Source organism: Caretta caretta, chromosome 22 (genome assembly GCF_965140235.1).
Source record: "Caretta caretta isolate rCarCar2 chromosome 22, rCarCar1.hap1, whole genome shotgun sequence".
In the NCBI taxonomy this organism is placed as follows: domain Eukaryota; kingdom Metazoa; phylum Chordata; order Testudines; family Cheloniidae; genus Caretta; species Caretta caretta.
The window spans coordinates 18,288,113-18,304,185 of NC_134227.1; the positions used below are offsets into that span (position 1 = coordinate 18,288,113).

The window sequence follows — 16,073 nt, forward strand, 5'->3', positions numbered from 1 at the left end:
GGGGCGGGGGGGAGGTTGCAGGGGTGTCCGGGGGCGGGGTGTACAGTGTGTTGGGGCGGGGGGGAGGTTGCAGGGGTGTCTGGGGGCGGGGTGTACAGTGTGTTGGGGCAGGGGAAGGGGCGTGCTGTGTAGAGGAGGTTGGGGGGTGTATATTGGGGGGGGGGGCTGCACAGCGAAGCCGAGCTAGCCCTGCCTGCTTGTGCTCGGGGGGCCTGGCCCTCCCCCCTTGGCCGGTCCGTGGCCGGGGAGGCGGGGCCGGCTCCGCCCCGCTCCCGCCCTCTAGCCCCGCTCGGTCCCGGGGCGGCCGCTCGGCTCCGGCGGGAGATGCGGCTCCGGGAGCGCGGCGCCCGCGGCCATGGGACTGGGGCAGGCGCTGGCGGCCGCGGCCGTGTGCGCCGCGGTGCTGGGCTGCGCGGGGGCGTCCCGGCTGCTGAGCGGTGAGTGGGGGGAGCCCCGGAGGACGGGTACGGGGGGGGGCGCGGGGAGCCCCGGAGGAGGGGTACGGGGGGGAGCCCCAGGGGCGGGGTTCGGGCGGGGGGGTGCGGGGAGCCCCAGGGGCGGGGTTCGGGCGGGGGGAGCCCCGCGGGAGGGATACAGGGGGGAGCCCCAGGGGCGGGGTTCGGGCGGGGGGAGCCCCGCGGGAGGGATACAGGGGGGAGCCCCAGGGGCGGGGTTCGGGCGTGGGGAGCCCCGCCGGAGGGATACAGGGGGGAGCCCCAGGGGCGGGGTTCGGGCGGGGGGGTGCGGGGAGCCCCAGGGGCGGGGTTCGGGCGCGGGGAGCCCCGGGGGAGAAATTCAGGGGGGGAGTGGGGCGGGGCGCAGGGAGCCCCGGTCCTGGGGATTGTTCCGCGGAAAGTTAGCCTGTTCCGAGTCTAGGGCGCTGAGCGTGGCCGGGACTCGCTTCCCACCGGCGGCAGCAGGGCTGCGACCCAAGCGTTGTCCGTCGCCCTGCTTGCAGATCTGGGGCTGAGCGGTCCAGGGCTCTGTGCCCTCGCTGGTGCAAGAGCGGCAGGACTGGGGCGGGGGAGCGCAGCCCCAGCTAGAGCCAGCGATTTCCCAGTTTTCAGCCAAGTGGGAAGGGAAATGCCAGCTCTGCTGCGGCGACTTTACAACTAGCGTCCAGAGCGCGGTGTGGTCCCTGCAAGGTTCTCTGCTCCGGGGGTACAGCCAGCCTGGGTCTGGGACTAGACCCGACAGTGATTCCCACCCCGGGCAGTGTTAGGTGTCAGTTATTAGGCTGTTTCCTCCTCCAGTCTCCTGGGTATCCCCCTCTATCCCCGGGGGGTTTTAAATGCCGCAGACTCACTCTTGCGGGTGATTCCCCGGTTATATTTGTCATCCCCAGATGAATTTTCAGAAGACAGTGGATTTTCTCATTTCCATCTTGCAAAATCCTTTTTTTGGGATAGAACATAAGGACAGATAATACTTAGTCCTGCCATGAGTGCAGGGGACTGGACTAGATGACTTCTCAAAGTCCCTTCCAGTCCTAATTTTCTATGACCTGAAGGTGGATAATTTTCAGACTTTCCAGAATGTGTAAGCAATGAAAATAGCATGTCATCTTTTCCCTTTTTGGGCTCTACCCTGTCTATTTTTGTGCAACGGGATGGGGACTAGTAAATTTTTGGTCTTTATTGATACATGTCTATATTGCATTATACGTGTACAGAAATTGCCATACTAGATCAGAGCAGATGTTTCAGAGAAAGTGAAAGAAACCCCACAGTGTATGGGTATAGAATGACCTGTCCATGCAGAAGTTTCTGCCTATCCCCTATAAGTAGTACATATGACCCAAAACATCAAAGTTGGTATCCCATATAAAATATTTGTTTATCCATGTAATGAAAGAGTAGTCAATATGCATATAAATACTTAATCCTTTTTTAATCCTGCTACACTCTTGGTTTCAATAATATCTTGTGGCAGTGAGTTCCAGAGATCAGTTATGAGTTGTGTGGGGAAAAAGTATTTCCTTTCATCACTTAAGTGTAATAACTTTGTTCTTGTATTATGAGTTGGTAAATAGGTACAGTTGATTTACTTTCTCTGTACCATTCATTGTTTTACATACCTCTTTAAGTGGGGGAGTCATTATTTTGGGGAGTTAATAGGTAATATTTCGTTGTGCTTCCAAAGGCCTTACGCTCAGCTCCACAGTGTTTCTCTGTCTGTCTGCCTCTCCGCAATGGGAAAACTTTTGAACTCCACATCTGCTCAATTTCAAAATTTCGGGAAATATTCTAGGCATCAGTGGTCAGAATCCTATTGTTTTGGGGAAAATCTGAAAGCCAAAAGGGGGAAAATCAGGGTACATAAAGCCCTGGCCAGCTACTCCGCACAGCCGCAAGCACCACTGCAATTATCTATAAATCTAAGAACTGGTTGATGGCACTAATTATCGCTGTGCAGCATAACAATACTCCATCTCATCTCTGCCCATCCTCCCAACAGCTTATTATGGTGACAGCCTGAATGACTTCTTTCAGAGAGAGAATAATTGGTGGTGGGGAATGAGGAATTGCAGACAGTGTCTGGCATGGGGGGAGAATGGGAGACCCTGGAACACTGGATGGAGGGATGAGGGGTCACACATGATCCTGGGTGGGGGGAGATTGGGAGACCTTGGTTTGGGGGGAAGAGGGAATGGAGGGGTGTACACAGCACCTCTTATGAGGGGAGAATGGGGGACCCTGGATACACAGAACCTCTGGGGTGGGGAATTGATGGAACCCCATGGGGTGGGGGGAATGGAAGGCATCGAGGAAGTGGGAATGGGGGTGCACACAGTCTCTGGCTAGGAGGAGAGTGAGGGTCTTGCAGAGAGTCCCTGAAAAAGAGGGCACACAGGGAGCTTGTGAGGGGAAATGAAGGAAATGCTGCAGGAATCCCTGATATGTGTAGTGAGCTCAGTGTACGCAAGCTGTGAGATGTGTGATCTCCTCCCGTATACTGGCCTGGAAATGGGGACAGAACACAGCTGTGGAGTGGAGTCTGGACCAGTGGTAGCCCCATTACCTGAATGCTTTGGCCCTGTGCCTATTGAAGTCAGTAGGCTTTGGACCAGAACCTTTGTGTGTTGTGAAAAGGTGGGGAATTTTTATCACCTTCATAAGTAAGTTTTTTTGTTTTTTGGGGGGGGGGGCAGGGGGACAGGAAAATGGAGTTTCATTCTCCATTGGCTAGAATTATGCATACAATTGTTCTCTGTTGCCTAATCAATAACATACCCTACAGTGATATCGCTGTTTGGACAGCCTGCAGTGGCGCCTGGGAAGTGAGCAAATACATTACATTTTTCCTTAGCTAAAAGAAAAGGCAAGTTTTGTTGATAAGTCACAGATGTTCTGCCGGTTCGTAAAAATACTTGCTTGGAATATCAAAAAGGAACCTTGTAGTTCGTAACTGAAGCTCTCCCTCTGCAGCTTCTGCAGATCCTCTTTGCGTTTACCACACTCCACAGCAACGGACCCTGGTCCTCAGGGCTGGTAGAGTATCGCCTCTTTTTCACCAGTGCTGCCTGTCTGTAAAACTATTAACAGAAAATACAGGGTTTACCTAAAGATACATTTTAAGTGTTGCTTTTACTGCATCCCTTGTTTTAATTTCTTTGACAAATTTTAGCAGTCACTGTAATTCCAAATATGCAAGTGAGTGGATTTAAATCTCCAAAACAGAATAGATTTAAATTCCTGTTGCATCGGTGGCCTTGAAAAAAGGTGTAGAAACACAAAAGGGCAAGCATACACCACTCTCACTTTTTTTAGTAGCATTGATTTACTATGCAGAAGTTTGTAACATTCTGTCCTTAAATCATACTTATTTATGAATACATAATAGCTGCTAAATGTTGTTTTTCTACTGTAGATTCACAAGTTGCTAAACTAAATGTATGTTGCATATTAGTTCTTACATGATAAATATTTATTTTCAAAGCTATTTTTTTCAACAATTTAAATATTGGGAATGTTAGGTTATAAAACATTCCAGTCTGTATTTTTTATAGTAAGTGTGTCTCTTCTGTTTGATCTTCACTTTCTTTGTTTTATGGTCAAAATAAGCCAGGCGGTTAGGAGAGAGCTTGGCTCATGACTGAAAACAGTCATTGTTTACTTCTTTAGAAGTCTGGAACATTATGCTCTGGAAAGCATATCCTGACTAACTGCAGTGAGTTCCATGAAGCTATTATGCACCTCCCAAGTGGTAAATAATTTTTATTTCTGGAGCTGTAAGCACATCTCTGGATATGAGTGAGTTTCTAGCCAGTTAAATTATTACAAAAGAGCATGCTTGAATCCTAGTGCAGCATCTCTCTCTCTTACAATGTTGGACATATCCGTTGGTTCTCTGGCACAACATTCTAGTGTGGGAATCTTCTCCCCCTCTGCAAGGAATTGTTGAGGTTTCTTTATTGCAGAGAACTCTTGGTGGGGCTGTTGGTCCCAGGAACTGAGAAAACAGTGCTGCAGAGGTCAGTCTGAACTAGTGTATGCAATAAGAAAAGGTTGACAGTGCTCAATAATTCCTCAGTCATATAAAAGTTAGTATTTATTTCTTTTACCTATTTGGAGTTGTTTATGTAAACTGCCACACAATGCAAAATTCAACAAGTATTAATGGTATTTGATTACTCTTTGTACTAATCATCAGCAGCTAATGCATACAGTCTCTGTAATGGGCTTATTTCTATTTCTGCAGGGCAGACAGTTTGCCGGGGTGGAACTCAGCGACCATGCTACAAAATCATTTACTTTCATGATGCTTTGCGCAGGATCAGCTTTGAAGAAGCACAGCAGGCATGCAGAAGAGATGGTGGGCATTTAGTCAGTATTGAATCAGAATCAGAACAGAGACTGATTGAAAAATTGATTGAGAGTCTCTTGGCTTCAGATGGAGATTTTTGGATAGGACTTAGAAGAAAAGAGGAAAACATGGATAATAGCACAGAATGTCAGGGCCTGTACTCATGGTCTGATGGCAGTACATCCACATTTCGGTAGGTACCTGAAGATCAAAATGTTAGAAATCTATTGTCTTAAAGTCCTGGCTAAAGTGTATATAATACAGGGTAAACTGATGTTTTGAAATGAAATTCCCTAAACTTCAGGACTCCTTTTTTCCTCCTCAATGATAGGACTTACTCTCGTTGACTGCAGCAGGAATAACTCTTATCCTTTTGAGGTAGGGTAGAACTTGAGAATTGCATTGAGTTTATCTTAAACAGAGGTAGTGAGAATCTTTGCACTACCTGATAGATCTCTTGTCTCATGGCAAGTGGAACCATAATGCTCACTGTAATTATTTCCTTATAAGATAGTGGAGAGGAGACTTCCAAGTAGTGTGAGTTTTGCAGGAGATGGTTTTGATACATTAACATCTTCCAAACATAATTGAACCAAAAATGTGTGTAGCCGCAAATCTTGCTTAGTCCTCTTTTGATTCTGATCTTAAGTCACAGTTTTCTAGGTGAACAGCAAATAATCTTAAATGAGAACTCATCCTTATGGAGTTTGTGTTTGCCTGAGGTAGAAATAGAGTAACATATACTCCAAATGCTGACCGATTTAATGAAAGTCTTCACAACAAGATGCCAACGCTACAGTGAATTTGCTGGTTCCAGTTTTGCCAAGGGTGCAGTTCCTATTGAACGTTTAATTAAAGTTATTAAAAAAAAAATCAAAGCGCGGATGCCATTCACTAATTATCCTGCACATTTTGCAACATTTACTGTGATTGAACCCATCTATTTCATTAAATAGCCCAAGTGTAATTAAATATTTTATGACAACACTTAAATATATATGGCAATGTCTTAATTTGAGCTCTTCTTACTAAGAGTTATGCACTGAAATAATCTTTTTTGGTAAGAGCTATGCTTTGGAAGCCACAGTAAGAAATAGGTACTGCTCTTCCTTCCCTACTTCTTATGATGAGTTTGTTTACAGAGTGGAGGAAAAGCAGATGTCGATCTTTTCCAGCAAGCAGAGAGGAGTGCATTGTATAACTCCTTTGCGATGGAAGAAGTGAGGTGAATAATGGAGAAAGATACTCACAATTTAGGTAACGCTGAAGCCAGATGGCAGGAAAATCAACCATTACATGCAAACGCTTGTGAGGAACTAGATTTCAGAGTAGCAGCCGTGTTAGTCTGTATTCGCAAAAAGAAAAGGAGGACTTGTGGCACCTTAGAGACTAACCAAAACTAATCACGAAAGCTTATGCTCAAATAAATTGGTTAGTCTCTAAGGTGCCACAAGTACTCCTTTTCTTTTTGTGAGGAACTACTGGCCAAGAGACAACATATAGGTCATAAGGTCTGGGCAGTGTTTGGGGGAGCTACTAAAAGGGAAAATTCTGTGCCATCTTCTGATCTGAATTTAGACCCCCAAAATAAAAATATGTATCAGCACTTAGCATTAGGAAAATGCACTTTGAAATGTAGTATATTAAATACTTTGAGGAGTAGGTTATCTGATGTGCTTATTTATTCTACCTGTTACGGACGTGCTGGGAAAAATATTGGTTGCTCATGAAGTCGGAAAGTGTCTTCTGGAGTAATGGAAAACTTGCTTAATGTGACATTTCCTTCCTCCGGAATTATCCAAGATGAGCTGGTGACCTCTGCCCCATTGTTTGAGGGTTTTGCTCCCCCCACATCACAATGGCACAATTTAAAAGTGTAGTCTGAACCTCATTTCTGGATCTCTCAGTTTGTCATGCATCCTCAACACTTAGGGAAGGGAAAGCAAAATCAGGATTTGAGATCACGCTCTTTGTGACTCTCTGCAGATAGGTAGCTTAGATAAGAACCTATAACCATTTCTTGGAGATTTGTTATCTCTTTATGTTCTAAGGACAGTTAGGGTCGTGGAACACTAATAAGATGCTCAGCCATAAGTAAGGCTGGATGAGATGCATCTGCTTTTAGTGCTGTTTGCTAGGACACTTTCGTCCAATAGTGTAATATTTTTCCCTGTGGTCCAAATACTGAGAATGTTGGTTATGGAGGTATAGGGCCAAATTCCTTGCTGTTACAAATGGGCATAGCTCAGTTGACTTCCATTGAGGGAAGCATGCCAATTAGTACCACAGGATCTGGCCAAAATTGCTCATGAATAATACTAAAAAAGGGAAAAAAATACATCCCACGTAAATTTACTATTTTTATTGGATCTGAGCTGTTTTCTTTGTAAAGAGACTCACAATTCAAAGAGCAAAATAGCATGCAGTATAAATGTATGTAGAAAGAATGTCTTGTAATGATCACAAGATTGGTTGGACATTTATCTGATAGTTTTCCTTTTGAAATATTCTGGTATAGCTAGAATTATTTATATTCTAAGGGCCAGATTTCTAGACTCAGACCTAATTGGGAGTGGTTGGGTGCTAGCTCTCTTAGAAATCAGGCCTTGTAAGCTTAAAATTAATAATCGTCTGAGTCCTAAAATGTCTGTACAGTAATTGATATATGACAGAGTGCTAAATAGTAAGGGAATATTTCCTATATTCTTCTTAGAAAGGTCCGTGCATTTTCCAGTGGTAGTGTTTTGCTATTACTGGAAAAAACATCACCTGTAAGATAGCTCCTTTTTTTTTTTTAGTACACTTCTTCCAAGAGCAAAGCAGATTTCCTTTAAGCATCTTTCATTATCTTATAAAATGGATAAATGATTGTAGGCAATGGAGTTTGAGACCAGAGAACATAGGTCATTTTCACCCTGAAAATATGTAAAGTAAGTCAGAGTTCATGAAGAGATGAAGGGGGTGAAGTGCTCAACCCTCATTGAAATCCAGTGGGAATTGGGTACCTAACTTCCTTAAGTTCCTTTGACAGCCCCGATATGAAATCCCTTATCTTCCAGTCCTGTGAGTCTTTCGAATAGGAAATGCTGTTTGTAATGTGCACAAAAGACTTAGAAACTGGGCTGAGATCAAACTTCTTTTCATTTTGTTCTAGATGGGATTCAGACCCTTTTTTTTTTTTACTACTTACATTTATTGTCAAAAGTTTCTCCATGAGCCCCCATCTTGTGAAAATCTAAAAGACAAAAATGTGAAAATAAACTCCTGATAACTGAATTAGTGGGAGCACTTTGTGCGTCCAGCTGAGAGAGGGTACAAGTTGAATCATGTTCAGCGTTAGTTCTGCTATCACTGACGTCTGGAATCCTGTGCAATATTTCAAGTCTGAGCTTCTGCAATATCAGGGGAAATGCATTGCCTGATGTGTTTATTTTTCTAGGAATTGGTATACAGATGAGCCTTCCTGCGGGAGTGAGATCTGTGTTGTGATGTACCACCAGCCCTCTGCCCCGGCAGGTGTCGGGGGTTCCTATATGTTTCAGTGGAATGATGACAGATGCAACATGAAAAATAACTTCATTTGCAAATATTCTCTTGGTAATGAGTTACTCTGTATCACGTAAAAATGATTGTACTCTAATCCACAGGGGGGGTGTATTACTGGTCAGGTGTCACACGTCTGGCTGGTTAGAGGCAAACCATGTATCATCTGTGCTTGGGAACAATTGGTAGAAAGCAGACATGCATTTAAATGGATAAGAGTCCTGTGGACAGACGGGACACTTCCCAGATCCTCAAAGGTATTTAGGCTCCTAATTTCCACTGAAAACAATGGAAGTTAGGAACCTGATACCTTAGAGGATCTGGGCTGCTGTACTGAATGTCCCTGACTAGGTACTTTGTGAAATGTATGAATCAACTGGCTTGGAAGCTCTCCTTTTTTAAAGGTTTTTTTAAAAAGTTCAAAATCTGAAATGGGTACTAAAGGGGAGAGGGAGGATGCTGTTGTGAGGGCCAGCACCAGCTTCTTTCACTATATTTATTTGACATGGTTACCCAAGTCAAATGCATAAGGAAATTTAGTATGTGCTTCTTCCTTTTTAGAAAAACCAACTGCTGCCTCAGAAGAGAACTCCCAAGTGGGTGAGTTACAGAAAAATGTTTGATTTGCTGACATGGTAATTTTTGGTAAAAATATTCCCAGAGGATCTTTACATTTACCTGCAGTAATTAAAATTGACCAAAGAAGTTGCCCCTCAGTTAGCATTCCCTTCTATTTATCTCAAACCCAAGGTCCAGCAACCAGGTCTGACATGGTGTTGCTGCCCAATCTGGAGGCCACCACCATGCTACAGAGCTCTGAGCAAAAGGGAATGAGATCAAAACACACCGTGTGTCTGGCAATGTCCTAAATCCCTTATCTCTGTCTCATTTTTAATTACTCTCCGGAGTTTATTCAATGTTTAACCAGTATCTGCAATATTAACAAATCACTTTCCCCCCCAGATGTTGTAACAGGGTCCTTGAAGCCAATGTTCCCAGAAGAATGCGTTAAGGAAGATGCCAATGAAACCCTTAAAGAAACCAAAGGTACACAGCACTTACAACAACTAGCCATTACCCTCTGCAGCTATGCACACCTGCTGCTTCTGCTGGCCTCAGTGTGGGTGCAAGTGCTCAGCACCTCTGAATATTGAGCCTCTTATGGTATGCCTATACAGCAAAAGCATACACAAACTAGCCTGCTTGAGCTGGCTCGAATCCAACTAGCGTGGATAACAGTAGCAGTGCAGACAGTACTGAGTGAGTTTCAACAGAGGTAATACAAGCCCCTCATGGACCCTGGGTACATACTTGGCACTGAAGCCCATGCTGCGCTGTGTTCACTGCTATTGTTACTTGCAATAGCTGTATTCAAGCCTGATCTGGTAGGCACAGCTCTTGCTGTGTAGACAAATCCTGTTCTTGGTGTCTGTGTATGAATTTAGAAGCTTAAATATAGTGTGATAAACTCAGGACAGGTTTCAGAGTAACAGCCATGTTAGTCTGTATTCGCAAAAAGAAAAGGAGTACTTGTGGCACCTTAGAGACTAACCAATTTATTTGAGCATGAGCTTTCGTGAGCTACAGTTCACTTCATCGGATGCATACCGTGGAAGCTGCAGAAGACATTATATACACACAGAGAATATGAAACAATACCTCCTCCCACCCCACTGTCCTGCTGGTAATAGCTTATCTAAAGTGATCATCAGGTTGGGCCATTTCCAGCACAAATCCAGGTTTTCTCACCCTCCACCCTCCCACACAAATTCACTCTCCTGCTGGTGATAGCCCAGCAGGAGAGTGAATTTGTGTGGGGGGGTGGAGGGTGAACCAGCAGGAGAGTGAATTTGTGTGGGGGGGTGGAGGGTGAGAAAACCTGGATTTGTGCTGGAAATGGCCCAACCTGATGATCACTTTAGATAAGCTATTACCAGCAGGACAGTGGGGTGGGAGGAGGTATTGTTTCATATTCTCTGTGTATATATAAAGTCTGCTGCAGTTTCCACGGTATGCATCCGATGAAGTGAGCTGTAGCTCACGAAAGCTCATGCTCAAATAAATTGGTTAGTCTCTAAGGTGCCACAAGTACTCCTTTTCTTTTTGCAAACTCAGGACAGACAGCTGCAAGGGCGGGGTAGAAAACAGTCCCAGAAGGGTAAAAGGTGCTCCACCCTATCAACTGAGGAGGGGTGACTACAGGTCAATCAGGTTCAGCTGAGAAGGGGTTACCAGAGGTCAGTTAGGATCAGGTGAGAGGGAGTTAACCTGAGCGCAATTAGGATCAGCTGATTCCAACTAAGGGCTGCATGAGACCTTGAGGAAGTCAAGCTGCTAGTAGGTGAGTAGCAGCAACACAGCAAGCCTCACCAGGAGGGGAGGCTGCATTCCCTCCTCTAGGGGAGAAAAACAAGCCTAAAAGACTGGCTGAGAGAAAGGAGTGGACTGCCCCTATGCAGCCAAGGGGGACTGTTTTACCCCAAGCCCATCTCGCCAAGGCTAAAAACAGCTGAGGCCTGTGAGACTGAGAAGGTGCCTTACCACAATAGGTAATGTTTTTAATAGTTTTGCTCTGAATCTTTACAACTACAAAACTAAATTGGTTGTTTTGGCTGTCAAGTGATTTAGCTGTACCAGCTAAGTCAGATGTGAAAACACTATTTTGAATTAACAGCCTTGCATTTCAATGATGCACATTTGAAATGTCAAAGATATTAAATTGTTGTTACCACACTGACTTCTTTCCTTGCATAGATAAAGGGACTTGCATAGTCCCCATGCCTTTATCTGTGTGAGGAAAGAAATCAAATGAAGATAGGGAGGAGGAAATGTACCACTCGGTCATTAAATAATTCCCACTCCAGAATTCTTATGATGGTTGTTTATAAGCCTTTCAAAAGACAACACATCTCATTAGCTTATTCCATTATTACTTTCACATGAATAGATTGAGAAAATGTCAAATAAATGTTAGGAAAGTAACATTTTTTTGTTTAGACCCTGCCATTTCTCTTATATTTTGTCAGACAGATCCTACCGAAATGCAGGTTATCCCACATCCTCATCCTGAGGAATTTATTGTACTGGCCATGATTGGAGATTGGTCCTTCTAGTCCAGTATCCACTAGTTTGATCCAGTCGGGGAATTCCTATATCCATGGAGGATGGGGAAAATTAGGGTTACTATATAGAGATCCCCAAACTAGGAGACTCAAGAGCACAGTTTGGTCTGGTCTGCTGAGCTAGAGGATTATTCTGTACTTGAAGTATTGGCACTGAGAGTGGGGTAGCTGCTAATACATTACAAATAGGGCTGAAGAAAACCTTTTATTATTATTATTTGGCAGTACTACCTTTCACAGGAATAATTTGTGCATGCAAAATAAATTTTTAAATGGATAAAAGTTGGAATTTCATATTTTTCTCCCCCAGAACCTGTTTTGAGTCTTGCCTACATCTTAATTCCCAGCATCCCTCTGCTCCTTCTCCTGATGGTCGTTACAGCCATCTTCTGTTTTTGGCTTTTTGCAAAGAGGCAAGTGGCATGATTGTGCAAAGAGTGAACCTTTGTATCTCGTCACACTGAAGAATCCTTTAGCTCCAGGGTTAATTAGTTTCAGAATTTTCAACTGAACCCCATAAAATGCACTAGAGAGAATTGGAGTATATATGTCCTGTCTAGTACATTTCTAAAGAGCAATATATGCATGTTGAAGTGACAGACATTGTGTAGAGTAAGTTTTTTAATAAACCATGTTATGCTATTTTATTAATTGTGATCAAAATCATACAGTAATTGTGGAATAGCATAAAATAAGGTGATTGATTTGAAGTGTTAGATTTATTAAAAGGGAAAAGAAGATTCAATGCAAAACTGACAGATTGGGAACTCCCCTCCAAAAGTACCAAATAGTGCTGGGTCAAATTTTCTAATGTTTTGTCCTTTTAACCTTTTGTTTTCCCAGCTCTCCTCCTCACTTTCCCATACATGCAGACAGTCTAACTCTACCATCAGCATAGCTTACCTTTAAATCATGATTAGGATTGTGTTTAAATTAAAACATTTTTAGAAACTAGGTTGAGGACTCCAAAGAAGACTCCCACTGTTTTCTCAGCTGCATCCTTGAATGAGATGACAACAGCTACTCTAGTATTGAAGTAATAACTGGTGACACAAGAGGCCTAATGTATCTAATAGTATAATTTTTACTGTAATTGTATTGACTCAGCCCCTGTCCTCGAAGAGTTGATGCCAATCAATTGTTTGATTAGAAACAGGGGTATCTAGTTCACTAGTTTGAATGTAGGGCCAAGTTGGTAGTGAATGAAAGTTGCCATCTGAGTGTTTGTTGGCGTATGTAAAATGCCATGTTCCTAATGCACAGGTGAGCTCACATGACCAAAACCAAGGTAGTTAGTACTCATGTTGGCGCCTTCAGCAGATGCTAAGGAGTGAATGAACGGTGGAGACCAAACTTCCTTTTGAGCCCCAGAGATGATCCCGGCCAGTCAGGGTAGATGGAAGTTGTCAGGATGCACGTGTGGGCACAACCTGCACCAGCACTGCCAGTGGGGCCGCTGGAACGCTGACATTGGACCCGCAATCGCGTCACTGCACCGGAAAAGACCCTGATTCAAATACCTGTCTGCTGACGCAGTGAAAAGATATTGGCTTTGGAGCAAAAGCAGAAGGGAGGAGGAGAAGGAGAAGGAGAGTGCTTGCCAAACACTAACTGGGAGATTGTTTTAAGTGTAAGGGCGGCATGATAGAAGTAGCAAAGTTGGGAGTGGGAAAGGGAGACAGAGGCGGGAGCAATAGTTTGTTTGTATAGCTCCTATTATTCATGGCTCTTAAATGGCTCTATAAACATGAATGAAGCTGCTGTTATACAAGTGTGAGATCATTTAAATGCTCTGGAGGAGGAGTACGTGGCATTCAGGCTCATTGCCAGGTCAGACCACTCGAGACTTCCTACATGTTCTCTGTTTGTTTGTTTGGAGGAATGAGAAGATGAACAATTACAGTGCAAACACTTCAGCACCCTGGCCAGCACCCAGCTGCTATAATACCTATAGGCACCAGATGGGCTAATGTGGGCCGCAGTCCTCCTGCCTGTTGGTCGGACAGGTGTGGATCCAGAATAGGATACCATTTTATGAGGGCTGCAAGCTGATTCCCCAGAGATCTCATTCTCTGTTGCTCCCCTAATTTGAAGTCAGGATTAGTATGTCGCACAAGCGTAGTACAGTAGTGAAATGCTATGGCATGACAACACCAGTAATGTTGCATTCATGTGTCCAACTACAAATAATAATTAAAGTACATGTTTCTGAATTGAGGCTATTAATGGCCATTTTCCAAAAATGCTGTCATTAGGCTTCTTGTTAAGGGAGATGCAATGTCAGACTGTGCTTATGAAAAAGAACACACAAGGAATTCAGTATCTCCTCTTCCTCACTTAAGGAAACGAGAGCACATGGAGGCGAGTCCAAAGGAGCAAGATGCCTGGATCTCCCCCCACAGGAGGAACAGTCCCAATCTGGAGATTTACAATGTAATTAAAAAACAAATGGAGGCAGATCTGGCTGGGACCAGGCCAGATATTAAGAATTCTTCCTTCCGCACCCCTTCCGGAGACCACACGTCTGACAACTTCTCCGGAGATTACGACAACGTGGCTGTGAATACTTCAGGGAGCGGTTTTGTGACATTAGCTAGTCCTGAAAGTGGCTTTGTGACCAATGAGATCTATGAGCTGTGCAGTGATCAGATGGGACAAAGCAAGGAGTCGGCCTGGGTGGAAAACGAAATATATGGATATTAAGGAAACTGGAAACACCTGGATGTGGGTGATGCAACAGATAAAAACACGAGTAGTCCCCCACGCACCATATTTAACAGTGAACACAAAAATAGTGTGTGGCCGTGCATAGTGGTTTCAGATTGCCTCTGTGCTCATTTTTTTTTTTTAAGGCTATGTTGTTTTAAACAGTTGAACACAACAGAATGTATTTAGCTTGCCTTGCTTCAAACCCCTGTTCAATACTGAGAATGATCTTTCTTGGTCTTGGTTCTTTTTTTTCTGTTGGAACTACAATATTTCCTGAGCTACAGACATGAAAATATTTCTAGATCTTTGCAACTAAAAATCAGTCCAAATTCTTTCATTTTTGTTAACTGACCTCATTCACATGGATGTTTTTAAGTTGTAAGCCGGCCATCCTTGCTTTCTCCTAACTGCACCAGAGAATGGTGGCAGGTTGGTCATTTGTTTCCATCTCAAACCATGTTTAGTTACATGGATTCCCTCACCATCTGGTTTGTAATGTTGCCAGTCAGGCACTTCATTAGGGACTGGCAGTGTAGCCCATGTGCCTTTCCCTCCTTCTTAGTCCCGCTAGCCATGCAGGGTGTCTCAGAGACTGCCCTTAAATGATCTCATTCATTTAATTTTTTTTTTTAAGAACCAGATAGCCAAAGATTTCAAAAATCTCAGCAGCTGTGTTGGTGTTGTATGGCGGATAATTTTGCCTCACTTATCCTCCAGGCAAGAGAATGGCAAAACAGTGACACAAGCAGCACCTTCTCAGTGTTGTGTAGGGGAGAAATGGCCATTGCAAAGCGTTGAGAAATGGCCTCAGAAGTTGCTGCAATCTGATGGGCTTCTGTGTTGGTTTTGCTATCCAGAGTTATGCTTATTTGCCCTCAGTGGCAAGTTAAACACTGGTTACATTATTATAGAGTAAATAGCCTGTTACTGACGGATGTAGATATTTTTTCCCCCTCTCATGCTCGTGAGCTGTACTGGATGCTATGAAGATTGCTACAATGGCTCCTCTGACTGCAGACTGATTACATGTTGCTAATCTCAGCATGGATGAGATTACTAAAGAAGGTGAGGATTAAAAATGTAATTTTGACGTGTCAAGTAACATATTGCTATCATCAGTTACAATAAAAGCTCTGTTGACTCATTGCCACAGGGCCATCAGCTACCCCAACGCCAGGGGAGACGTAATGTCTGGATAGGGTAGTGCATAGAACATGGATTTGCCTCTCAAATGAGAGGGACTGATGTCGGTCTGCTTTTTTTAAACTTTGTTTTTGAGAAGCTCTTCATGAAACCATATTGGATGCTGCTTGTCTCCCTGCATTTTCTGAAGGGGGTTGGAAGAATTGTGGCTTCTGTGCCTTAATTTGGTGCCTTACGAGTTCCCAGCCTTTTCCCACACTGTGAATTTTTAATTCTAATCACACCTTAGTTAACGGATTTCTTAATTCCTCCAAATAGGCTTTGTACTGGTTGTATTCCCTTTCCTTTCCCTTTCTGTACTGATTATTAGTACAAAGTTTCCCTATTCTCACATCTTCAATCATATGCTGTCCTCATGTTGAAGTTGTCCCACCAACATCTCTCTCCCAGTTAGAATATCTACTGATTCTGGATTTGTCCTCTGCCTCCTACCTAGACATAATGAAGGATCAGTTGTCACAGTTTTATGATCTTGACTTTACTTTAAAGTGTAAACTTAACATTTAATAGCCACAGGTAGCCATTTGATCCGACAGAATTTTATGTGGTCAAGGAAAGAGGGCTGCAGCCTTGACTTGAACAGTTTCATTTTAAAGTTATCTGTATGTATGGCATCTATTATTTATTAGATGCTCTCATGCCTTGTGACACTGAGACAATCCCATCTTTCCACCTCCAACTGTCTAATGA

General features: G+C 43.8%; 1 protein-coding gene across 3 annotated transcripts; it reads left to right on the top strand.

The window, feature by feature from the left end:
- The first annotated feature begins 325 nt into the window (after nt 1–325).
- Nucleotides 326–14,414, top strand: LAYN (layilin). Of its 3 annotated transcripts, XM_075122294.1 has the most exons (8): nt 333–437; nt 4,702–4,815; nt 4,894–4,999; nt 8,246–8,403; nt 8,911–8,949; nt 9,313–9,396; nt 11,782–11,884; nt 13,814–14,414. In XM_075122294.1, exons 1-8 carry the CDS (start codon nt 356–358, stop codon nt 14,172–14,174), a joined length of 1,047 nt encoding a protein of 348 aa, XP_074978395.1. In that variant the 5' UTR covers nt 333–355; the 3' UTR covers nt 14,175–14,414. The 3 variants fall into 3 exon arrangements, with proteins under 3 accessions (XP_074978394.1, XP_074978395.1, XP_074978396.1); XM_075122293.1 differs by having other exon boundaries at nt 326–437; nt 4,702–4,999; XM_075122295.1 differs by lacking the exon at nt 333–437 and adding an exon at nt 2,865–3,092 and having other exon boundaries at nt 4,702–4,999.
- Nucleotides 14,415–16,073: the final 1,659 nt, after the last annotated feature.

What these genes read in the sequence shown, in the direction of transcription:
- LAYN (XM_075122293.1), top strand. Translation starts at nt 356, where the DNA reads ATGGGACTGGGGCAGGCGCTGGCGGCCGCGGCCGTGTGCGCCGCGGTG. An exon ending in GGCAGTACATCCACATTTCG is followed by an intron (nt 5,000 to 8,245) that starts GTAGGTACCTGA and finishes TTATTTTTCTAG; the next exon opens with GAATTGGTATACAGATGAGC. An exon ending in AGAAGAGAACTCCCAAGTGG is followed by an intron (nt 8,950 to 9,312) that starts GTGAGTTACAGA and finishes TTTCCCCCCCAG; the next exon opens with ATGTTGTAACAGGGTCCTTG.